Genomic DNA, 25,474 nt, shown 5'->3' with positions numbered 1-25,474 from the left:
GACTAATGAAACAATACGACCAGTAGTTTTTCTTTGTTTATTACAAGAATATTGATTATATTTTTGGTTTGCACTGAAACATGAAAATGCCACGGTGTCTTCTACACAAGTTTGGTTGCACAGGCATCACAACCACTCAGGCCAAACACTTCCACTCGTCCAGTCATCCACACATTAACATAATGCAAAGCTCCACATGAAACAGAATTACTACATCAGCTGACAAAAACACAAACAAGCACTCACAACTCATCAAATTCAATAACGTTCTGTGATGACTACATCCACCATCCACATATTCACACACTCACACACTCGCTGCTGTTTGGGCGTTACTGTTTGCAGGGTAAAAAAATAAAACAGGATTTTGAAAACACCATCTATTTCATATTGGTCATACACACTGTGTACATTACGTGACAGACACATTAACAGTTGTTAAACAGAACACTTAAAAAGCAGTTCTTTTAACTGGCTATCAAACCTGATTGGTGAGGGAGAGAAGATAAACATTTAGAGTGCTGTCTTGAATTCATAACGACAGTAACAGATTTGACGAAATCTCAACTTAAAAACAACCAACTTGCCTCGGTTACCTCCTCTGAAGGGGTTTTGAGAACAGCTGTGAGCCATAATTACCTCTGCCAGGTAACACTGAAATACATCAAAGGGTGTTCTCCCGCCAGACATGGATACAGACTTCTAATACTCATTAGTGTTTTCACCTCGCTGTAAATCTGCTCCACCTCTGCTGGTGAACCAAATCTTGTTCATCCCAGCAGGATGAAGAAAGGAGGGGACAGCTGTCACATGTTATCATTTAGTCCTGTAAGTCACTCAGGCTTCATTTCCCTGGTGACAAGCAGGCTGTCTGGCGGGAAACACTTCATCATTAAAATAATCTTGTTCTGAGGTAAGCGAGAGCACGACAGCATCTCAAAATCAAATAATACGAGTCCCACGATGCAGCTTCTCTCAATAGATTAGGACTAAAATGTTACAACATAACCAGAGTATTAGAAACGTGTGTCATTCTGGTGCTGTGAGAAGCAAGCCGAGCCCTTCTATGGTCAAGTTAATGAATACAGTACATTAGTTATAACTGTGTAACCTGAGGCAGCAGTACTACTTCCAGGTGTGAAGCGTCACACAGTAGCGCTGTCAGTTCACCGAGTCTCTCCATCGTAAGCAGCAGTTCAGGTGGTCCTCACATCCCCGTTCGTGTCAGTCACCATGTCAGTGTCATTCTTATGTTGCCTCAGTCGTCCTTCGACAGGAAACCCATGTGTGCGTTGGTGAGGAAGTCACAGGTGGGGATGCTACTGACCGCCTGGTGGATGTTCATGGCTGTGATCTCTTTTGGAGCCCTGCAAAAGTTACCAAGTCAGAGTTTAGCCTGCATAAGATCACAGATTCACAGATTTGCTTCTTGCTATCTGTGACATCATTAACGGCCTGTTGAACATTCAGCTCTAAATCAACGCGTTCCGTGGTGTTCAATCGGCTCAGTGCTCCGTAGTCTTACATGAAAATGGCACAAAACACTATCGGTAAGGACAACCCCAATTCCAAACAAGTTGGGATGCTGCGTAAAACATAAATAATAAAGAGAATACAAAGATTTGAAAACCTGTTTTGACATGTCCTTGAGTGCCCTAAAGAGGTTACTGGGGAAACAATTATGGGCGATAATTCCAGTGCTTGGTAGAACTAGCATAAGTAACAAATATGCCTGCACGGTATGTGGAAAATCTGCAGTGTGATAACACTGTTCAATATTGCGACAATATAACTTGTGATAAATAAACAAATAATCTGATAGGCTAAATGTTGGCATGCTCGAGGTGCATGCATGGCACATGTAAACAAAATGATTCTTCTTATTCATGGCAGGTCAGGCCTTCATTTGTGATGTGTGGATTGCACATGTTCATATCGCGCTGATGAAAATTCAATTTATTGGGCAGCCCTAGTAACAAAGTAACATGATAACAGATGCACCAGTCACACCCTGCTTTAGAAGCACTGGCTAAGTTGCCTTAGCTATAATAATAGTGTTTCTTTTTTTTTACCAAAAATGTCCTGTTACCATGGAAATCAATGTTACCAGTAAAGTGACAGGCTGCAACCATATTCACGCAAGGTATCACAGGGGCAAGGAATTAGCTCGATGTTCAATTTAAAATAGTACAATGTATTAACGTTCAAGCTTTTGATCAACTTCAGTGTTTTTTGGTAAATACACAATAGTTTTGATGCCTGCAAGATGCAAAGTTAGATGAACTGCAAAAATGTGTTGAAACTGGGGTTTTAACCAAAGCAAATGATGGAAACTCCAGCTCCTTTGTTTCTGCATGCAAATGCTTAGGTAAGCTGCTCCTTGAGATGGCAGATGTTGCCAGTATTTGCAGATTTTTTGTGGAACACACTCTCATGTTACTTTAATTTACTTTGGTCAGTCTTTTATTTTTTAAAGGACCGCTAATAATAGAAACTGTCGTCACTACTACTTTTATTTTAGATGTCCTTGATAAGTGATCCTTTTGGGGCAAATGCTGCCACTGGATCTCTTTATGTTAACACCAAACTCTAAACTCTCACCGGCAACACATCCAAGGAAAAAAGCAACACCAACAATGAGCCTGTATCCCAATACTGTTAAACTTACCTCCCCTGTCCTTCCACATCTACATGCCTATTCATTTCTACTGTAAAAAAATATATCACGACTGTAAAACCAGCAAAAAAAATAAAATAATCCTTAACATTAACAAACTCAAAACAATACTAAATAGTGTATTTGTTTGGGACTATTTTCAGATGTGGATTTATATACATTCGGCTCTGTGGCGAATATCGACAGCAGTAGGAGAGGGTGCGTGTCTACAGTGCACGTGTTCATCATAATGATGATGCCACTCAGTGCAATGGAATAACTAACTCATGTGTTTTAATTATTTGTGGGTAATGGAGCTCTGAGGCACAGAGGAATGAAGCTCTGGATACACAGAAAATACTAAAGATAGTCGGATATAGTCATGGTTAGTTTTGGTGTTTTCATTGTTCAATCATCAAAATATATATCACCAACAAAAATGCTTATTACAGACCATGAGGTGAGAAGCAAAGTGAAAGTTAAGTTGAGGTAACCTCCGTAGTGTCCTGAAACATTTTTCCTGTTGCGGACGAGTTATGAATAATCTGAGAGGTAAACTGGTAGTTTTTGACGAGGCCTAGCTCTGATGAATGGAGTGGAAAATGGAACACTAAGCAGGTTTTGCATGTGAGAGAGAAAGAAAGAAAGAAAAAAAGAAAAAAAAGAGGCTGACCTGTTCTGAGGGGATTTGGCGTAGGCCCCAGCCAGAGCTTCTCTCAGGATGTCACTGGCAAACTGTTCAGTAGCCTGCAGTGTAGACACACACAGACACACACAGTGATACCATTAGTCACAAAGAAACCCACTCTCTCTCGTACAGTACAAGGTGAAACACGCAACAATACTGTGCAGGTGTACATTTTATACACTGTACATTCATCATTCTAGTCAAGGGTATGTTGAGGTAAAGATGAGCTTCTGTAAACAGCCAACTTTTTCTTTTTTTTCCTGTTCTGGCCTGTATAGTGACCGACCTTCAGGATCATGGTTTCCACTGATGGAGCGAACACATTCTTCTCCACCTCCACTGGGTGGAAGTTTACCCCAATCTGAGAGAGATGGAGAGACATCACATGAAAATGGAGAAAGTGGTGCACATTCTTCTGGTTAAAAATTCAGCTGCTATAGCAGAACAATAACAACATGTTTACGGTTGTATTCATCGGCTCTCCCTTCCCAAACCCCCCCAAACCTCCTGACCTGCTGAGCTGTTTCACTGACAAACTGGGCGGACGTGCACGGGCCCAGGTAGAACTTGGGCTCTGCGTCGGCCTCTTGCTCCTCCTCTTTGACCTTTAGTTTCTGGCAGGGAGGAGTGACGGTGACGATGTCGACTATTTCGTCATCCGCTTCTTCTGGCTCAGTCTTCAGCAGAGCTTGCATCTGCTCCAACCGCAGCATCAGCTCCTCGCAGCTACTCAGGGTGGTCGGGCACTCTGCGGACACATTCACATGTATTTCACACACCGTTACACAACCCAGCGGCTTCCTAGCGAAGCAGAAACAGTGACAGCATCAGTATTACACTCTTCATGTGTGGCTGTGTGTTTGAACGGGAAAGAAGAGAAAATCTGAGATTTGCTCTTTTGAATTATTATCTCGCTTTACCAGTTCAATAATGTGACAATTATAAATCAAGGTATTTGTGCAAAAGGCAGAGACGAGTATACAAATGCAGATCATCATATTGTCTGGCTCAGGCAAGTGTGTGACTCACAGAGCTAAGCAGCCTCGTCTCTCACCCTTTTGAGATAAAAGGCAGAATTAATGAGAACTCCCTGTGAATAAAACAACACGGCCCCACAGTGAAGCTGCACACTGGCCACCCTCACACAATACTGGACTGCAAGCACATTACCGGACTTAACTGGTATCTGCAGAAAAACTACACCCACACATGCAACAATGAAGGAAAATACTGATCCACAAAACAGAAAAGAGTCGACTGTGAAATCACAAAAACAAGCCAAAGTAAATGAGGAGCTACGCACCAAAAAGTCTTTACAAACTCACCAGGCTCGTTGTCGATCTGTGTGAGGATGTCCTCGATGGACTCGTTGTCGTTCTTGCGCTGGGGCTCGAGGTCAGGCGGTGTGTAGCCCCTCTGTCGGCACCACTGCACCACCTCTCTGGTCTTTGGGGGAGTGAGGGCCTGCAGGCGGGGTGAGCGGTCCAGCACATCTTGGACGACCCGCTTCACTGCCACCGCTCGCTGAAGCTACGCAGAGGTAAGGCAAAATATATTGTGTACACTTGTACATTCAAAGACCATGTTGTCAACTAGAGAGGAAATAATCATCCTACAGAAGCAAATCCTAAACCCACTGGCTGTGTCCTCTCAGTATCTTATCTCAAGAAAATGAACAAGAACAGTAAAATTGATTCTTCAACAATCATCATGATTCCCTTCATCATCATTGTCATCGTCATACAGACGTCACAATGGTGGTGCTGCCATTTTTGGCAGTAACCTTGAATTTAGGAAAGCGTCTAATGCCACCCTAATGTAGGATTCTAAGTCTGGAAATTATTCAGTTCCTATGGTAAGATAAAAATAGGATTTATTCCTAAAAGCAGTTAGGTAACATGTTTCGCTAATACCAAAAATCCCAATTGTCATCCTAATCGGAGTTGAGGTAGGATTTCAGATTTAAGAAGTGCCTGTAATGGGGCCCCAGAGGTGAATACATTCTTTGCTCACCTAAAATCCCTCCAGCCCAGTAATGACTACCTTGCAGCCTCATCTTTTCCTGTCCCTGCACTGTTGAATGATGTGTTTTGAGTCCCCTAAGTAAATTAGTGACCTGTAGATATAAATAAATTGTCTGAGAGCCTTTTATAGTGGCGGAGAAAGAGAACAGACAGCTAAGACATGGGCTGGTCTGTGTGAGCTATTGATGAACCCGTTACGCCGAGATGAGAGGAGACAACCCTGCAGAGATGCACATCTGACCAGATAGATAGGAAGACGTGAGGCAAACAGAAAGCTTGCTGAGTCAGGGGTCCGGCACAGAGCAGCAAGACAGATTACACAGACAACAAAACTGCAAACAATGCAAATTATCACTGACATTACAGACGCCCTCACCCTGGAAACTGGAGAGTAACTGCTAATAAGTGGATGCTGTCACTGTGAGATATAATGAGGTTAATTTAAATCTCAATTCAAGGACATTGCTCTGCATGCAGAGCACTGAAATGTGTTCAATAGAACACTTAATCCTGAGAAAGGAGAGACCCTGCTTTCCCTTTCTGAAGAGCAGCAAAGACGCAGCCAAACATGTTCAACAAAGGCAATGCACACTACAGATATAATGGTTTGTCGATGAATCCATTAGTTAAATATTTGCTGGTTCCAGCTTCTTAGGGATTGCTGTTGCATAATCACTCACAGGCAGAGATGATGTACAGCATTTCCCATCAAGCATGCACAACAACTAAAAATCACCTCTGATGCTCTGCGCTTGCCAATAGTCCACGAATAATACTGTTCTGTTGAAGAGGCGCAGAATGGATGGGAGTCTTCAGCTAAACAAACAAATAGAACACGGGATTAAACAGCTTGAAGTGTATAAGCCTTCGGTCTGCTTTAATATATATGGAGTTGGTTTTAAGGCAATTGGCAGGAAAGGTCACTCACTCTTATCCGGCACAATCAGGGGGAACTTCTTCACCACGGCTGTCAGCAGCTGCATCATGGTCTCTATGTGCTCAGTGCTGGAAAGGGAATCAGAATTGTCAGTTTGTCCCCAAGATAACATTTACTGAAATGGCTGCCAGGAAGTGAAAATGTTCAGCAAACCCTCCCTTACATACTGGTAGCTGTGTGGTAGCTTTAAAAAATGAGGCTACAAGAGTCTTCAGGGAGTTCAGCAAGTTAAATGAATTTGTATAAAAACACTGTTTCACTCTGATGACTGCATTTGCACCTTTGCTCTAAACAGATAATAAATTATCCATTTTCCAAGAATCAGTTAATGTGCTGTTTGTAAACGCAGCATCGTGACTTGTTCTTACTTGATGAGGTCGTGTCCTGAGCTATCCGCCCCTTGCTCCTGCTTGACGGTGGTGGCTGCAGAGGCAACATGGACAGAAGCGGGGACAGGAGCGATCACTGGGGGGGACGGACCAGATGTGACAGCTGTGCCAGCACCTGGCTCTGTCTTCACTGTGGTGACAGAAAAGCAAATGCGAGAGAACGTTTCATTTCCGTAAATCATTTTAAGTTTGCAGATTGTATTTGAGAAGAGTGATGTATTTTCTTAGGTTTGTGGAAAAAAAATGTATCATTCCTTTTTTTTGTCTTTTGGTATCAGTGCCAAAACTCTGTACAATACTGACAGAATGGAAGAAATTTGTGGGGAATAAAATAGTTAAAGAATGAGAGAAGAGTGGGTGGAGTGGGGATGAACCCCTCTCACCTTGTGCCAGAGGCAGGGCAAGGGAGGGGGACACCTGACTGGCAGGACTGGGAGAGGCACCAGCTCCAGATGTTCCAGGGGTGGTGGAGGAAGAGGAGGAGGAGGAATGAGTACTGGAGACTGGGCCTTTAGACACTACTATTACACAGAAGAAAACACACACACACACAGGATGGATCAATGGCCCATTAGGTAAATAGGCTTAACTGTAAGATGAAATATGAGAGGGGAGGAAGATGATGTACTACAGAGAAAGAGAGAGAGAGAGAGAGAGAGGAGAATCTATGGGATCTTTGACCATCTGTCTCAAATAACTCACACTATGCAGTTTTATCTATTAGCAAGAGGCTAGAAGTTGCTGTTAGCTACTACAGTCTTACAGTCTTCTCCTCAAATCATTAGAGAGAACAGTGTTTACTATTTCAGTTTTTGTTCTTCAGAAACTGGCACACCCACAAAGCAACCATGGTCAATACTGCTGCATGTTTTATTAAGTGCGCTTGCTGCCTTTTATCTACGTTCAGATGTGATTTCTATTTTTGAGGTCGAGTACACAGCTTCTATGTGGAATGCAGATATTCTGGTTATAAAACTCTCTTCATATGAACTCACGACAAGCCTGATTGCTGTGTTTCAGTGAGCTGTCGCATGGATGCCTACCTTTTCCGACAGGCATGAGTATAGTCTGCAGCCCTCCAGACCCTGTGCCAACCCCCAACTGCTTGAGCTGGTTGGCAGGGATGGTTAAGACTGTCTGCTGGGAGCTGGAACCTCCAGAGTGGATCTTCAGCATGCCTACGGACAAAACACAATAAATTCCAGACCAAGAGTTATTAACAGCTGGATCTAAGCTAGATTTGTTCAAAAACAAAAACTCAAACTGGTGATAAACACACATTATTATGTATTTCTCTTTGCATACCTGACAGAGTAGCACCTGTCTTCCCTCCTCCTGCTGCCACTCCGCTGACTAATGAGGCTGCGGTGACCAATGACGTGCCGCTGCTTTTGGGCACACCCACCACGGTCCCGACACCTGCCCCCTTAGACATGCTGACAACGGGCATGTTGGTGATGCCTTTGGCAACTGTCACCACAGAGCCGGTCGAACCACCAGCACTCTTTGTCAGCGTGGCAGAGCTGCCGGCACCCTTGACCAAGGTGGCCACAGCCGCCTTTGACAGGCTGCCTCCAGCTGCAGCGCTGGCACTCTTAGCGGCACTGATCACCGCGGCCTGGTTGGTGGCCACCAGAAGTGAGTGGTGCTGAGAAGATGACTTCCCAACATCTCCAGCCTGCTGGGAGTGCACAGAATCACAGCTGTCAATCAGGAGACAAACACAAACACTGGCATTCTGCTCTCTTTCAATGTGCATGTCAGTCCGCTGTGCCAGGCACAACAAACATATGGAGTCTTGACACAGTTTAACTTACTGATATTGCTGTGATGGCAAACATTGCTACTCTACTGTGTACAATTACGACTATGGCTGTCCATAACGTTGGACTTTTGGACTTAATAATGCTCTAGAGTTATTGGAAATGTTTGGATCACACAAGCTGGAAACAATCCTTCACAGCCACCAGTGGAATGTGATTCTACAAATTACTGAATCTGAGTGTCAATGTTATGAATAATCTTTGAACTGTGTGGTACAGACCTAGTTTAGAAAAACATTTTATGGGGCGACACATCTCACCTATTTTGCAGTTACATGACAGTGAATGTACAATTTTCTGGAGTGACAAATCCATTTAAAATGCATTTAGAAAGGAGAGAGGAAGGACTCAAACTAAATTCACTATGGCAGGACTTTAGAGTTTGTGGTAAATATATTTTCTGCACTCTGGACACATTTGTTTTCTGGTGCCGTGCAATTTCATGAGGGACACATGCTGATCAGGTCACTGGTTTTATGGAATTCTCAAAGACAAAAGAGTCAGCTCCTCTCATGGAGTTACCTCATCATTCAATTAACAGCCCTGAAAGGGTTGTTTTTTCCAAAACTGGAAAAGCAGTGATGTAATATACTTTTGTGTTTACGTCAATCTCAACTCAACCAATCTCAATCTCAACAGAGCAGAGTTTGAGAAAGAGTGTTTTTCTCTGTTACATACTGTATAAACATTAGTTTTTTTGTGTTGGGGCCTTTAGGAAGTCTTTTTGTGTGTTTTCATTTCTCAAGTTAATGAGGCCTGGCCTCTGACTCTGAAGCTGTAATCACCCAAACACAGACCACTGCTGATGAACGGCTTAGAGCTCTTCACACACCATCTAAAATCTATGCTCTCTCCGACAAATCCAACACTGACCAGGCTGCAGCACTCATCCTGTTTTCCATGTTTTCATACTGCAGTGGAAAATCATTAAAAACATGTATCCCACTGTTTCATTTATCTCCCTCTGTTTTAGTGTATAAACAATGAAAATTCATCTGGGATTAATGCTTCGGCAGAAGAATCTAACTTAATCGCAAAACAATCCTCTAATCACAAAAACACACACTGAAAGCAATTACTTGTCATCGGCAAAAATAAACTTTATCTCAAACTGAATCTGGTGGAAACCTAAATGAAGAACTTGAAAATAAAAATACCAGCTAGCAAGCATAAAATAAATACTCAAAATCCATTTTAATGTTAATGCTGTATGTCCCTTTTTAAAAGTAATTTCAAACCAACTGTCAGGCAGAATGAAACAGAAAAACATGAGGGCTGTGAAACTCGCCTGCTGTTGGCTGGCTGCTGCTGCAGCGCTGACAGAGCCGGGGGTGGAGCTGGCAGCGGTGATGACTCCGCCTGTCATCCTCAATGTGGTAGTCCCCGGCTTGGACAAGTGGCCTGCTGCCGCCGCTGTTACAGTCTTAACAGACCCATCAGAGAGCTTCACTTGTGCACCCTGGGAGCCGCCCACCACCTGTCAATCCAAGAAATAATATAGCTGAATTAAGAATTTTAAACTAGGAGCAACCACTTACAATCCACAACAACAATCTATATGAACAAACTGGCAAAGAAGTAAGTGAGCGGGCAGAAAATTAATTATCAAACAGAAAGTCTATAGCAAATCTGAAATTAATCTTCTTTCTAGACATCGACAAACTCAAACAGTCTCAATCATTTTTCCTACAGCAAATACTCAAAGAATGTGAAGAGCGTAAAGTCAAAAGGATTAAACGGCACGAGAGGACTGTCCACCCGCCCACACAGCAGCGCATAGGTCAGTCAGATTTAAACCAGCTGATGCGTGGAGTCCTTCACTGCTACAATCAGCCACCAACTTACATATTGAGTTGAACAAGATGAAAATGGGCAACACTCAACTTAACCATGTTTTCAAACTAAATAGTAACTGTTGTTAAAGACCATGGACATGGGAGTGGACCCTGATGAAAAAAGGCCTCAACAAAGAGTGATTATACAATCTTAAATTGACTTGATGTTAATGCTGCTTTCTTAAATTAATAATCTAATACAGACTTTTATCTCCAGAAAAATTGACATCAGAGACAGTAAAGTGACAGAACAGGAAGTTAGAACAGCATTTTAGAAATTAGGTGGATTAGCCACAATTTTCGATTCTGAACTCTTTAATTGCTAATTCTAATCTTACAATTAGGGAGGAATCACAGAACCCATTTAAGAGGTTTGATGACTTAGTCCCTGGTCGGAAATGTCTTTGGTTAGCGGCTGGTTGCTCAGGTAGGTCTGTCAGTGTGTAAAATAGTAAAAATGTTGTACAAAGCGCACATCCACAGTGATTCTAGCTAACAGACCTGCTCTTTATTTTTCCCTGCTTTAAAACAAATGGCTAACTTCTGAAATATCCTTATAAAGAAAGTACTTTCCAATTCTATCCCTGTGATCAGTCCAAGGCACCACTGTAGCAACAAACTTTGAAAAATTAATTTCTTTCCATCAGCATCCACCAAAGATGCCATTAAACAGTTAAACATTTCTGCCATCGGCTGTAAACCCTGAGATTTGACAGAACTGTGTTGTCAAACTCGAAACAAAATGGGGTGACAGACTGTCAGTGTTAAAGAGGCCAGCAAGAACAGTTCATAAAAGAAGTGGTGTGAAACTGTGAGAGAGAATGAGGTTAAGGAAAAAAAGAAAAATCAATATTTCAGTGTGCAGAGTAAACAGGACTGCCAGAGGTCTTCAGGAAGAACGAAAGTCCTGGCAAACCCTAAAGAAGCTCTTCGACTGGATCTCAGAACTGTACTGGGCATTGTCCTGGGAGATCCTCTGATATTTACCGACTTGTCTTTGGGGTATAAAATCACAGACAGTGCTTGTAACTATATCAAAACAGGGCTGTTAATACTTGTGAAACAGTTAAGAGGCACAAACATAACAGCAGTTACTACAGAATACTTCCATCAGTATCAGACAGTGCAGAGGCAGCAGTAAAGTCCTGCCCTGTGTCGTGTTACTAATGCTGACCTGAGCCAGAATGGCCGCCTTCTGCCCAGCTGTCACCCGGATGGCCTGTTGGGTAACAGTTGCTGGAGATGATGCTGCGTGACCTGCCGAACTGGAGCCTCCCTGCTTCCCTGAACCCTGTGCTGGCTGGCCAACCAGAAACGTGCCCTGGGTGAAATGGAAAAGCGGGGTTAGAGGAGTGAGTAGAAGTCCAACAACGTATCGCTTTGAATTAAGACCAAAACACTTCCACTGACTTTGATTAAATTCAACCATTTTACATGCGTGAAAAAGTAGTATAAAGCCTTTTGTGGCTCCAGAGGAACATGTAACTCACTATAAAATACAGGACACTTTAATAATGTGCATGCAAAATTACATCAACTGTTTCATCTTTAATATCTCCTAATAGCTTACAGATAAAATGCAATTAGCGTTCTTTGAAATAAATTCTAAATCCTTTCTCTGAACTGGAGCCTTTGTGTGTGTCTGTGTGTGTGTGCGTGCACTAACTCTTTAGCCGTTTAAACACTATATTTAAGCACATTTGTAAAAATAACACTTAGAAGACACTCTTAACCTTGAAGATTGACCATAATTAGTGAACCCAGCCGAGTTCCTTGCTTTAAATGTAGGTGGAACCCTCTGCAGACAACTTCATTATGTGGTGCTGGTTAAATGCACAGGCAGCACTGTTCTAAAGATGGCTGCAGGATCAATGCTGCTTTAATGAATGCGTCTAATTAAGAACACACTAGGCTTTACAAAAATCCAACATTCACTAAGGAAAAGAGGCCACATTTAGTGACTCTGCATTCAAGTCACGTGTCACACTATCAGGGGATAAAATCTAAAATCTGTTTTTTGTAACTGTGGCGATGACTATTTAATAGATAATGTAAAAGCATCTTCACTTCATACAGACTTCTTTAGACACTGCTCAAAACATGCCAGTAAATAAACACTAATGCTCTGGTGATCGAAAATGAGAATCCACACAAAAGACATCAAAGAGAGTATTTTTATACTAGAGTACGCTGTGTTACAGTGTAAATGTGTTTCTGCCCACCTGTGGGGTCTGTTTAAGGATGTAGGACGTGTAGGAGAGGTTGGAAGGCAGACTGCTGGAAGAGGAGGAGGAGGAGGAAGAGGAGGAGGTCTGAGAGCCCCCAGCGCCTGCAGTCGAGCTGCTCTGGGACTGCTGACCTAAATTACAGACACATACACATCAGTCTCAAATCTGATAAACAATCCTGTTCTTCTTTATCCTAAATTACAGTTTCTCTTCTATTTGTTAAGGTGAGTGATTTTAAAAAAGCATATTTTACTTTACTTACAAATTAATCTGAAGCAGCACTTTTGTACGGAGTAATATTGGTTTATTGCTGGGAAATGTGAGTTTTTCATCAACTACTGGATGTTGCTAAATCTCTTTATTTGACAGGAAGCATTCCTGTGTGAGGGATTCCAGCTTGCAGTGCACATTAAATAAACCGTGTAAAGAAATAGATGACAAGTACTGACTCACTGTCCAGAAGGTAGCGCAGCAGCCACAATCTGTAAGTCTCTGCAGAACTGGGTTTCTTACTTTCTCCCCAAACTTTATGATGAGCCCAAAGCTACAACATTTTTAATACAGCCATCTCCAGCTTGAGACTCAGAGGGAAAATGTTGGGGCAAAAATTATTTGGCTGGGACACTAACCACAGATACTGAGTCACCTACACACTCGTGTATTAGTTTCAGTTGGTCCCAAACCGTTCTCGGACCCATCAATCTCAACTGTACATGTAGGGTACAAAGAAAACAAAAGTACTGCTATAAAACCTCACAATCTATGCTATTACATGTCTCCTGAGAAATAATATACCAGGACATTAAATTATCACATAGACCCGAGTTGAAGAAAAATGTTTGTTTTTTCTTGGAAACACTAAAAAGTGGAGGTTGCACTAAATTGTGATATAATACTCGATATTTATGCATTCATAACAGGTGTTCTACTTGAGTACCCTTTAGTGTTACGGGGTAGTTTGTAGATTCAATGCTAGCCAGTCTTTACCCATCACTCTTCAGTATGTCTGCGAGTACATGAGGCCTTTAAAGTGTTCAGGAAGCCCAACATAACCCCAAGCAGTCCTCTGCTGGCTCATGTTCTGTGACCAGCTGCTACAAAAATTCTGCAGACAGTCAAAGACACTCCAAGAGCTTGATGGAAGTCTATCAAGTATGTGACTGGAACTGGCTCAAAAAATCTTAATTGAATATTAGTTGGTTGGTTCTTTTGCCAATGTCTGTATTTAAAAAGATGAATATAGGATGTGGCATTGCTCACTTGCACTGGAGGCTCGGAGGATCGCTCCCTGTGGGATGAGAAGCAGCTTGCCCTTCCCTGAGGGGTTCTTACTGTTGGTGGTCAGGTAGAGCTTCGTGCCTGGAGGCAAATTGGCCAGATTGGCCAGGTTGTTGGCTGGCAGCTGAAGAGTAGCCATCACTAAGGACATACACAGAAAGAAAAATATATACCTATTTACACACCTCTGAAACTGTCCTGCTAATTGTTCTTAAAAGTACAATGCAAATACATTTTCTTCTGCTAATCTGGAATACATTTTCAAATAACATGCTAAGTTTATGACAGATTTTAAGAGTGACACGATGACAAAATAAAATGTGTTGCATTTAATTTGGTGTGGAAGATGTGTGTTTGAACTCTGACCTCCACTTTTGCCACCTGAACCACCGCCAGCCGCCTTGGCAGCAGCCTGCTGACCAGACATGCCACTGGCTCCACTGACGATGGCTTTGGCGACTCCCTGAGCCAAAACCTGCTTCCCTCCCATCACCTTGGAGACAGAAGGGTTGCCCTTGGCAACCAGAATCTGTCCACTGCTGATAGCAACCTGTTTGACTGCAGACTGAAGCGTTGAGCTAACAGGAATGCCTAACATCTAGAAATGAGAGAAGTGTCATATGGAGTTTTAACATGTTTTTATTTCACCACAATTTAAATGTCAATGATTGAGGTACTTTTGTGTGGGGCCGTGTGAGCACATGCATGAGAGACTGACCTTGCTGGTTGTGGCCCCTGAGGCCCCTCCTGCCTGTTTCTGGGCCGACATGGAGATCATGTGACCTCCTTTCACTGCGACAAACTGGTGTGCTGCCGTAGTGGCAGGTTGCTGCTGGCTGGTTACTGTGGAAACCATCTGCTGCTGCTGTGTTGAAACTTCCCCTGGCTCCTGCTTGATAATAACCTGCACAAGAAGTGAGTGCACATGGTGAGAAGGATTAGAGCAGGGTGGCCACAAGCCACAACAGGTTGGTAATACTGCAGCTGTTATCATTGGCATAAATTGAGTGGTTATTTATGATCCATTGCGACCATTAAGTTAAGTAACCTTTTGATTTCAACAGGCTACAGACAGAGTGAGAGGAGATTTGTGGCTTGAAACAGATTTTTGAAAATCAGCATCATCATTTATTCATCATGGGGATGTTTTAATATTCCCCATCTGCCCTGGCCTTTAGTACTACAGCAGTTGCCGGCAGCCTACAACAGAGTGTAGACCGTGAGCCAATCAGAGCACCATGGTGATAGAACAGAAATTTTAAAGAGAATGTGTACTTCATTCTTTGTGGATAATGATGAGATGATGAGCATGTGGGAGTGGGAGGATTTTTTTACAGTGGGGTACTGACACTGACTGAAACAGAAACCATGCAATTCTCTCTGCAACGCTCCCCTCACACCCCCCTCCAATCTTCAGAATGATGTCCCATTTAAATAGCTTGCCAAGGCACTCACATCTGCTGAAGATAGCAGCCTGGCCTACTATTAATACCATCCTGCTTTGTTAAAGATACAGATACTACAGAGACAGATTCACATTGGAAGGAACAGATCAGTAAAACAATGTTTTATCTCATAAGAATTCACATTAAAGGGTGACACTATTTAACCTCTCCTGACTCACCTTCACCCCTGATGAGAGGAAGGTGCCAGTGTGAACTTTGGGGGCTGGAGAGCGAGTGCCTTGAGCAGCAGACTGTTTGGCGGAGGGGCTTCCTGTGGAGTGATTTACACACAAAAACACACACAAATAAGACATGGAGGATGATGACTGTACTGGTGATGGCTCACTGCAGCTGCTGCCATCCTTTTCCACAGACTTCAAGGTCTTTGTGGTGTGAGGTGACAGCTTCGTGCCAGGATTGCTCAGTGTGGGTGTCAAAGCCGAGCTCTGGGTGCTGCATTTACTCACACGGCCGAGAACTGCTAAAGTTTTGTTCCTCACCTACTGCATTAAAATCTGTTTTATCCCAGGATTGGTGAATCAGCCAAAAACACCCACACCAGCCTCATCCAGCTTGATAAAACATCACTTAATAGCACTCCAGCCCTGCTGCCACTTCTTGTGGAGGAAGTGTGGGAGTGGCTGAGAGCGGGTGAGCAATCTAGGGGAAAGAGCTCTTAAGTGGAATATGAACTGACGCTGCTGATGTGAAGAAGCAAATGCAACAGCCTTGGTGATGTAAGATGACTCTGTCTGTGATGGGTGACGCACACTTGAAGTGCACACACTTCATCTTTCCAGATAATTGCACACCTTGTTTACGGGGAACAACACACACACACAAAACTTGATGTGAGCATGGGGCCTCATCGTCCTAATCTGGCAATGAAACACAGCAGCTCAGTCACCATGGCAACCTCTCATCCTGCTGGCTCACCGCACGTCATACTTTATGAGTGCAAATCAGGGACAAAAGTGTGAGAAACGGAGTGAGTACAAAGCTAGATAAGAAAGTTAAAAGGGGTTAAAGAGGACAAGTCAGGAAAAAAGGTCCAAAATAGAGGAAGTGTCTAGAAGGTATTGTTCATCATCTGTTCTGCTATGGAGTACATTCCTCACAGCCATTTTTATATTCTATGTGGGCGGCTCAGACACTGCTTCTCGATATTGTTGCAGGTCCACTTCCGAATTCAAGCGGCATTTTGACACCGAGTAGGAGATGTGTACCTGCGGAGGCGGCGGATGAGGAAGCCATACCGATCACCTGGCCCGGCTTGTCGACAATGATATAAGGGTTGTTGAGCACCGACGAGGAGCTTTGCTTGCTGTGGACAGGGGTTGAGGTGGTGGGCGTGCGGGGCAGCGGGGAGTGGCTCGGGGTGGAGATGGGCGACCCTGCAGGGGAGAAAGCGCACAGGCTGTTAGACGAATAATAATCTTTAAGAATGTTATTAATATTTAAAACATTAAAATGGCTTCAAATATATGGATTCTCTTTTCTTTTTTTGATTTAACCCAAATAATTATTTCCTGGTTTGATTATGAGGGTTGAGTGAATAACTCAGTGACACAACATGTTAAATCACATTTTGTATAAGCTCAGGTAAGAGAATAAGCTTAACAATGTGTACAACTACATCAAGTCACACACATCATCAGCATTTATGCTTGCTTTGTTAAGGGTTTTCCAATCTTCATGCAGCTTCTTTGTCAATTTGATGCAGAAAACATTTAGATGAGGTCTATTCTTTCCCCTCTTCTTGCCCTTTGTACCACCAGCCTACCAGTGATATCACTCTGTCCACTGCTTCTCAAGTAGACATTACCTCAATCTGTAGAAATACAAATTACCTATGATGCAGATTTAGAGAAGTCAGACGAGGAAGACACATTGTTTAATTTTCTGCAGAAACCATTCCTACAATTTTTCTATTCAGGAGTGAATGTGCGCCTGAAACAACTCATGAGAAGTCTTGCTCCCTCCCAACTGGTACAACATATTCCCAAAAATTTCAAAGTGGCCACCAGGTGGAGACATTTACCTGAAACTATTTTACAGCTCATGGTGATCGGTTGGAACGATTTCCCGGGAGACTCAGCGGGGCTCGGCGGCTGACCCTGTGGGACAATCTTACAGCTGGCTGTGATGGGCTGGAAGGCTGAGTTGCCATGGGAACCCAGAGTGATCCTATCACTGGCTTTGGGCCGGGTTGGGGTGCGTTCACCAGCGGTGAGGCTGGAGCTGTGGCCACCTGCAGATCTCCCCATCTCTGCTTTGATGAATGCTAGAAGGTAAAGGGGGTGAATGTTTCAGTTGGAGGTTACATGTGTAAATATAAAATGTAGGCAGAGCGAGAGTTTTCACTCAGACCACGTCGTTACACAAACTTGGTCCAAACTGGTTTGGAGCAAGAAAATGCTACATGGTTTAAACTTTTTTTTAAAATCTTTTCTATAAAGGACAAATGTTTTGTTTTTGTGTACCTTTGTCTACACTGGGATCGTGTAGGACGGGTGAACTGGAGCGTCCGTAACTTTGGGTCAAGGAGACGGCCGACATGGGGCTGGCTTCTCTGTGAGTCACCTTGGAGGAAGAGGGCTGAGGGATGTAGTCCTCCCCAAGAGAGTTCCTATGGAGCTCCACATCAACCACCTGGAACAAATATAGCTCACCATCAGAGTGAAGCTCTGAGAAGAACACGTCACCACAGGGAACAGAGTGAACATTAACAACTTACAGTTTCTGCCCCGAGTGTCTGCAGACCAGTGTATGTTCTGTCCAGCTGTTGGGAAAGAAAAGAGAGGTCAAAATGGCAAGACTTCTGTGGAGTCTGGGTCATAGAGTGGTGCTAGTGAGTGGGATAAGTTAAAATAATTGTTAACTCCACTAAATTATACTCATGATCATTTCTGCCTTCAAATAGGATTGTGTATATTTGGTTCATAAGGGGACCTCTTACGGCATTCACAACCTCAAGAGTGGAAACTTACTGAGAAGCTCCAAGTTCACATGTTGTGACGTGTTTGCTGATGTTTTTCAGGAATGGTGGAGGTCATGGAAGTTGTTAATATCTTGCCATTTTAATTGTAAGAGGGTTTTCTTTCCCCCCATGGCATTGAAATACAAAGTAGGTCAACATCTCTTGTAAAACAGCGAAGGATGACACAAGAACAATGAGGAGTCTACTGGCGCTCTTGTTGCCTAGTTGTCTTGCAGTGGGTGTTCTCATGACTTAACCCCCTGAACGCCAGGCATACTTTGCACCGGCTTCCCTCATCATAACCACAAGCTCACGAGATCCATTTGAATTCAGAAAATAAATCTAATTACTGTCAATGCTCTCTGAGGCTTTCTGATGTGGCTGTAATACAAAGTGTGTCTATAGCAATGTCGCTACTATGTCCAAGTTCTGACACTGGAAATCTTCTTTTGCTTTAACATTACAACCATATTATCATTTTGTTTTGCTTTTAAAAACAGTTTGCAAAAAATTCATATGTGTTCATATTAAGTTCGCTTTTAAATCCTGCAATGTTTAATGTTTGCTGCAACAGTAAGGTAACTTCAAGAGACAATAAATTACTACGAGTATTGAATTTACAATTGCCAGGACAGGACAGAAATCATATCCAAGGACATCATAGATATATCAAGATGTCTAAAACAGGCTCAGTTAAACCTGCATGTGGAAAAATACTGCATCTCAATTAGAAGAGGAAAACAAGCAGAGCGGTGATGCGGTCTATGATCTGGTCTGACCTTTAGCTGGTGGATGATGTCAATGCGTTTGTTGCGAGGGTCTTTGAAGTGGATCTGAATCCTCACAGGAAACTCGCCCCAACCGCGACGTGTTAAATGAAAGGGAGGCTCGCTGAGAACACACACATTTAGAGAGCTTTATGTCATGTCATCAAAACACAAAATAAATCTATAGAAGTCATCATAATGACTTTGTAAAAGAAAAATCCTAAGCTCTCATCCTGGCTTCTGACTTCTCCTTTGAAGCTCGACGTTTTCATCCTCACAGAGCAGAAACTGATCCGACTGCCCTCATGTGTATGTGCAGGCACGTGTGTCTACTCAAGTATACACACTATGAGTGAGACATTTTTTATTTTTTCATTCATCCCTTCACATCTTCATTCAGACTGTGTCGAGAGTCAGCAGAGAAGACTGGGCCTGTGTGGGGGTTCACTGGGAATCAAGACTCGAGTCAGTCGGGGTGGGGGAGCTTACGAGCGGCTGCTACAGCAACGTGAGCGCCTTGTCAGCTCAAACAGCCAGGAGGCGAGAGCTCAGGATAAGAACTGCTGACTGATGAAAGAGATCATTTATTCAGAAGCCATGGGCAAACTCAAATCCTCTGCCCCTTTTAGAAGGATGACATCCAAAATGAGACATCTTAAATCACAGAACTGCGGGCCCTAAAGTCCTTCTAGGGGAGAAATGAACACCAAACATGTTTGTTTCTCAGAATGAGTTCACCGTGTGCAAATTTAGGTGTGCCAACTATTAGTCATGTTGATGTTAACTTCTAGTCTGACTCATCATCTGCTAAAAAACATCACAGACCCCACCTACTGATGTGTTTCTGTACAATCTGGATACTGACGTGATGTCTTTTCTTGGTTTGCGGAAATAAAAGCCAGCGGCAAGATTTAACTGAAGTCTCACAGGCAGAGAGAGACATATATTTTCTCTGTCACCTTTGATTGACGGATGATCTGCATCATCACATATCCACAAGGGGGCACTGTTTACTGAGCATTTTCAGCCTGTTTACCTCAGGGGGGTCCGTGTTACACAATGTGACTATCAGCAGACTCAGAGGCTGATGTGAAACTTGTCCTGAATTAAACACGAGCTGATGATTAAAACATAATAATTAGGCATCCAGGTGCTACTTTCCAAAATTGTTCCTTCACTTCCTTCACCTTGGCAAGTGGCCCGTGGAAAGAGGTGCAGCAAACTACTAACATAGAATAATAATATAAGGTTAGAAGCAACATTGTGTCTAGGGAAACAAAACATCATGGAGGGAAAAATCTCACTAGAGCAAGTCTGACCCTGTCTGTACAACTCCGATTCTTGCCTGAGGTAACCACTGAGAGGAGCCCTGCCTTTATCAGAAAACACGTGCATGATTGATGAGTGCTTATACACACACACACATGCACGCACTCACACACACACATCGTCTGTCTCAAAAAATATGAAGAAAAACAGACCATGCACAAACCTGACTTCCACTAGGTCGTTGGGTTTGTAGCTGGGGTGCAAAAAGAACCAGACTTTCTTCACAAAGTGGTCGATGCTGGGTTCCCGCCTGGAGCCCCTGACATACACCATCCACTTGTGGGTCGACTGGTCGTTTTCTTCCCGCTTGTCGGGAGGAATGTACCTGAGGGTGTGAATGAATGAACGACTACATTAATTTGATGATTAAAAAAAAAGCATTAAACACCACACAGCATTCAATACATGCGTTAAAATGCAAGGATGAAAACGTAATAAAGCCAAAGACTTGTTTCCACTGTGGTGCTGTTGTGTTGTATAACACACCACAGAATAACAGCAAAACAAGACAACGAACATAAAAATAGTCTACATTCTCTTTGTTTTCTTTTTTTATAAGAGGATAAAAATAAAAGTTTACTACGCTGTGCTCTGTAATCATTTGCATAATGAGACAAAGAGGAAAAACAACCAGAGAGAATGGAAAGTAAACACCAATAAACACAAGGGATAATGTATATTGATTTGGTTGTTTGTAACCGTTAAAACAAACAGAAGTTCGATTTAAAAACAAATCAGATCATCAGAAACAAGCCACGATTGATCATTACGAGGAAACACTTCAACGCAGCTTTCAAAAGAACATGTCAGAGAACGAATGACAATCAATTACACGTTCCTTGACAATCTAGGTCGACTTAAACGCATCCAGCTGCGTTTATCGTTTATCAGCGTCTATGACCGCCATGACAGGTTTAAGCCACATTATGTACAACGTCCCCCTCGATACAGCACAGGAGAAATGATTAATACCATTTAACCCTCTGAGACATTCAGTGAGTGAGAGATCCCATACATGGGCCTCATCAATCACGATTCCAAGAATTAACACTAGCTTCGTACTACAGTGAACAGAGAGGTCTCGAGGAACTCTCAGTCATCTGGATCCACTCAGGCCCAGGGGGAAATAAATGAAAAAGAGGCGCACTGCATCAAGACCGGGCTTGCAGAAAATCTGAGTTATTGCTCACTCTCCAATGCACAGCCATGCAAAAACAAGACAAACTCAACTAAGACTCTGGGCTTTAAAAACACATAAACACTTGAGCGCAAAGTGTCTGAAGGAGAGGAATATTTGTTTTAGAGAGGCAGTAACTTGAAATGACAAACAACCCTTTTAGTGTGCAGTGCATCTCATATTTTTCATTAAACCTCACACATCAAAAAACAGATATTTTCTGGTCAACTTCAGAAGAAAAAACTTCCATCAGTATTACTAGTCACTTTTGGTGTCATGTCTATATTTCAAAGGATATTTGATACTTTAAATAATTCAGTTATGATCTTTAAATGAATACAACAACATGGTACATACCGAAAAATGTAGTCAATGTATGTTTTATAATTCAATTATACCTCTCTCAACCTCGCTAATCTCAAACTGTTCTAATCTTGTCTGAAAAGCTAAGACAAAATATTTGACTATGCTGTATCTAAACTGATACACATTATCAACATTTCATTGTCTTAAAGAAAGGTAAATGAGGAATATCAACACTGATGTTATGAATGTACGGTCGTGGTTTTCAAACAATCTGAATTGTGCCCCTGTTAGATAAAGGAATGTATATTTGTGCTTGGAGACCATTTCAACATTTCATGTAAAAAGTACAAATGCTGAATTAGAAGAAAATCAGACAAATGCTCCTAAATAGGAAAGATCTGCTTCTACAACATATGTCAGAAAGACGACTGAGCGAGCCAAAGGTTTTGCTGAAGTTGGTTTACGTACTTGGACACATTTCCCACTACGATTGTCTTCTTTGCATAGAGTCTGGATGCCTCGCTTCCAGTCGTGTGGTACGTCACCCTGTGCTCTGATGACGGCACACCAAATGTATCCTATGAAAAATGACAGAATACATGTCAGGCATGATGAAGAATAAAAGACGATACATTACTGCCTATACAGCATTCATAAATTCATTACTGATCCCATCCTGTTTGTCAGTTTAACTCACTTTTCCTGTGTTGCGTCCGGGTCTGCGCTCCTGCCTGCTGCCATCCTCTCTCCACACTCCCTCTCCATCCCTCTCGGCTCCCTCCCCTTGCTGTGAGAGGGATTCGGACTCCGAGTGGGCCAGAGAAGGGGTCTCGGAGCCCTGGTTGAGGGGGGAAGAGGAACGGGACGGGGACTCCAGGAACCGGCGGATGGCTGGATGGTTCAGCACGGCGGGGTCACTCTTGGAAGCATGCTGGCAGACAGAGGAAAATGGCGGTTACTGCTAGTCTATCATACCAGTGTCTCAGAGCAGCTGACAGAAGTCTTGAATGATGGGAATATACCTCTGGGAGTCTTGTCATTCCAGCATTGGCATAGTAATTGGCCACTATGCATGCCCTGAGCTTGTCCATCATCCTCCTGGCTTCATTGAGTCGCTGCAAAACAATGGGGGGGGGAAAAAAACAATAAAATCAAAATATTCAATCCTCATACTGTACAATCCTGTCAGTACATTTCTGTGTCACACATTTTCCCCCACCACTCATACAAATTAAATGAAGTGTAGTGTACTGCAATGAAGAAAAGGACAGCATCATCCAGATACCTGACTGATCACATCGATCTCATGCTCTTTGTTCTTCATCTCCAAAGCAAACTGCTCCCTGATGATGGTTTCAATCTTCTGTACTGCTGCTTCTCTGGCTAAAAACAAAACAAGAAGCAGGATAAACACATATGAACGACCCGGGATCACCTGGCTGCAGTTACACGTTAGCTGTCACAACATGTTAAGCAGGTGTCTGTAGGTCCAGAGCATCAACTCACCATTATGTTCCGCTGCTTTGTTTCTCTTACTGTTTTGGATAAGCGAAATGTCCTCATAGTCGGGGTCACTGCCTTCTATTTTCCTCTTAACTCCCGACATGGCTGCCTGCAAAGAGGGACACATTAGGACAAATGCATATCAAAACAGCTAACGTTAGCCAGTCACATCAATTGCTCCCTACGGCCAGTTGGGATGGTGCTTAGCAGCGAATTAGCCGGCTAGCATTAAATCAGGTAGCTTTAGCGCCTGCCTAGCTAGCTAGTTATGCTGCTGCACAGTAACGTTACAGCTACGTCTGACGGTTTGACTGTTATATGACAACACAACAGGCTTCATTAAGCTAATGTGAATAAAAACGGTTAACGTTACAATACCAGGCTTGGTTTTTGCTAGGTGAAATCCGTGCCTGTCGTGCGTGCAGCCGGTAGCACTGTAACGTTAGCAACCGCTATCCTTGTTTAGCTAAGCGTTAGCACACATTTGTAGACACCGATTCATTTCAAAAGCAGACTTACTGGAAGTCCCCTGTGCTGCGGAGCAACGTTTCTTTGTGAGGCGTGTGTTTTGATTCAACGAGAGCTTGCCCTGTGCGTTATACTACCTTCATCTTATACACTTGTGTTGAGTAGATTTGCTAAAAAAAATCTCGAGGTGGACAAGTAAGCTAGCTAAGCAGTGGGTAGTAAACGTTAGCCTTGCAGTTCTGCCAAACGGCCACCAGGCGCCGCTGTTCTACAGAACAGATGGTGCCACTCAGGAGCACTGTGTGAATATGAGGCATCATCATCCTCGTCTGTCTGTGGTTTTGTTCACAGGGAAAAAGGGTGTGAAGTGAGCTAATCAAAAACATGAGATATCTTACAAGCATTTGGTTCAAATCAAATCAAATCATTTTCATTTATACAGGCCAAAATCCCAATCACATTGCCTCAGTGGGCTTTTAACAATCTGAACAGTGAATGACATCCTCTGTCCTTAGACCCTCAAGTCTTAGACGCTTAGACCCTCGAGTCTTAGACCCTTAGACTCTCAATTTCAGTGAGGAAAAACTTGCCATATTGAAAAAGCAAACTTTTAACCAAGAAAAAAAAGAAAAGGATCCCTCTCCCACGAGAAATAGACAGGCAACTGATGTCATGTCAGAATATCTTTATTGTTACTGTATACGTTTACACAAGGAAATGTTGTTGCACTGCCTGAGTGGAGCTCAAATATAATAATAAGAATGACATCAATGAAAAGATAATCAGTGACATAGAGAGCGATTAAGTTAAAAACATACAGACTCACAGGGCACTGTTGGTAGAGCAGGCATCCCATGTACAGAGGCTTTATCCTCCCTGCAGAGGCCCTGAGCTCAAATCCCAGCCAGGGGACCATTTGCTGTCTGTCACCCCCCTTTCCTGTTTCCTGTCATATCTTAAGCCTGTTGTGTCAATAAAGCCACATAAAGACCAACAAAAATATTTTAAAAAAACAGACTGACAAGAACATTTGAGGCATTTATCAGACGCCTTTCTCCAAAGTGACATACAGTCATTCTAACAATCATATACTGATGGCGGTAGCTGCCACGCAAGGTGCCAACCAGCACATCGGAGCAGTTTGGGGTTCAGTATCTTGCCCAAGGGCACTTTGACACGCAGACCAGGGGAATCGAACCAGCGACCTTCCAATAACAAAAGGATGGCTCTGCCCACAGCTACGAGTACAAGCGCACATACACAGTACCTACGCATGCATAGTCATGAAAAGGAAGGAAGACCTGTTTTTTGAATCACCTAAAAGTTAATTCAGTGCAGTATTCAGTGTGCTGATGGCTTTGATGGAAAAACTCTTTAGCACAGAACAACAAAATCACATTTTATGCATTTCATTGATAGGAATGTCTGATACAAGGAAATCATATAAAGTATATGCGAAGAGGACGACTGAACAGGCCTGGGCATCGCCAAGTGAAGATAGTCAGGTACATGACCTGATGCAACCTGCACGTACACATTGACACAAGAACTCTTACGATATTTCACTCCTTTAGCTTCACGTGGAAAAAAACCCCCCTCAAAACCACGAATCTCAGGACAGCTGTGAACATTATATGCTTT

The 25,474-nt window shown here is 42.9% G+C and overlaps 1 protein-coding gene across 4 annotated transcripts; it reads right to left on the bottom strand.

Moving 5' to 3' along the window:
- Positions 1–682: 682 nt before the first annotated feature.
- On the bottom strand, positions 683–24,099 carry yeats2 (YEATS domain containing 2). Of its 4 annotated transcripts, none has more exons than XM_037084498.1 (30): positions 23,885–24,099; positions 23,369–23,474; positions 23,148–23,245; positions 22,885–22,977; positions 22,560–22,793; positions 22,331–22,440; positions 20,543–20,704; positions 19,063–19,174; positions 18,041–18,085; positions 17,787–17,955; positions 17,345–17,587; positions 16,530–16,697; positions 15,483–15,574; positions 14,577–14,762; positions 14,225–14,456; positions 13,841–13,999; positions 12,575–12,711; positions 11,527–11,673; positions 9,806–9,994; positions 8,000–8,372; positions 7,738–7,872; positions 7,078–7,215; positions 6,674–6,824; positions 6,297–6,373; positions 6,105–6,184; positions 4,670–4,874; positions 3,857–4,092; positions 3,631–3,705; positions 3,330–3,403; positions 683–1,367 (listed from the first exon to the last, which is right to left on the bottom strand). In XM_037084498.1, exons 2-30 carry the CDS (start codon positions 23,466–23,468, stop codon positions 1,259–1,261), a joined length of 4,329 nt encoding a protein of 1,442 aa, XP_036940393.1. In that variant the 5' UTR covers positions 23,469–23,474; positions 23,885–24,099; the 3' UTR covers positions 683–1,258. The 4 variants fall into 4 exon arrangements, with proteins under 4 accessions (XP_036940393.1, XP_036940396.1, XP_036940394.1 ...); XM_037084501.1 differs by having other exon boundaries at positions 7,078–7,212; XM_037084499.1 differs by having other exon boundaries at positions 8,000–8,378; positions 9,812–9,994.
- Between the last annotated feature and the right edge of the window lie 1,375 nt (positions 24,100–25,474).

The sequence above is a fragment of the Acanthopagrus latus genome, chromosome 21 (genome assembly GCF_904848185.1).
Source record: "Acanthopagrus latus isolate v.2019 chromosome 21, fAcaLat1.1, whole genome shotgun sequence".
In the NCBI taxonomy this organism is placed as follows: Eukaryota; Metazoa; Chordata; class Actinopteri; order Spariformes; family Sparidae; genus Acanthopagrus; species Acanthopagrus latus.
This window is presented reverse-complemented; position numbering and strand designations above follow the sequence as displayed.

Bases quoted from the DNA above. Each gene is read 5' to 3' on its own strand.
- yeats2 (XM_037084498.1), bottom strand. From the start codon at position 23,468: ATGTCGGGAGTTAAGAGGAAAATAGAAGGCAGTGACCCCGACTATGAG. The intron at 20,705-22,330 runs GTACGTAAACCA...TCACACCCTCAG, and splicing joins GTAGTGGGAAATGTGTCCAA to GTACATTCCTCCCGACAAGC. The intron at 17,956-18,040 runs GTAAGTTGTTAA...TATTTGTTCCAG, and splicing joins AGACACTCGGGGCAGAAACT to GTGGTTGATGTGGAGCTCCA.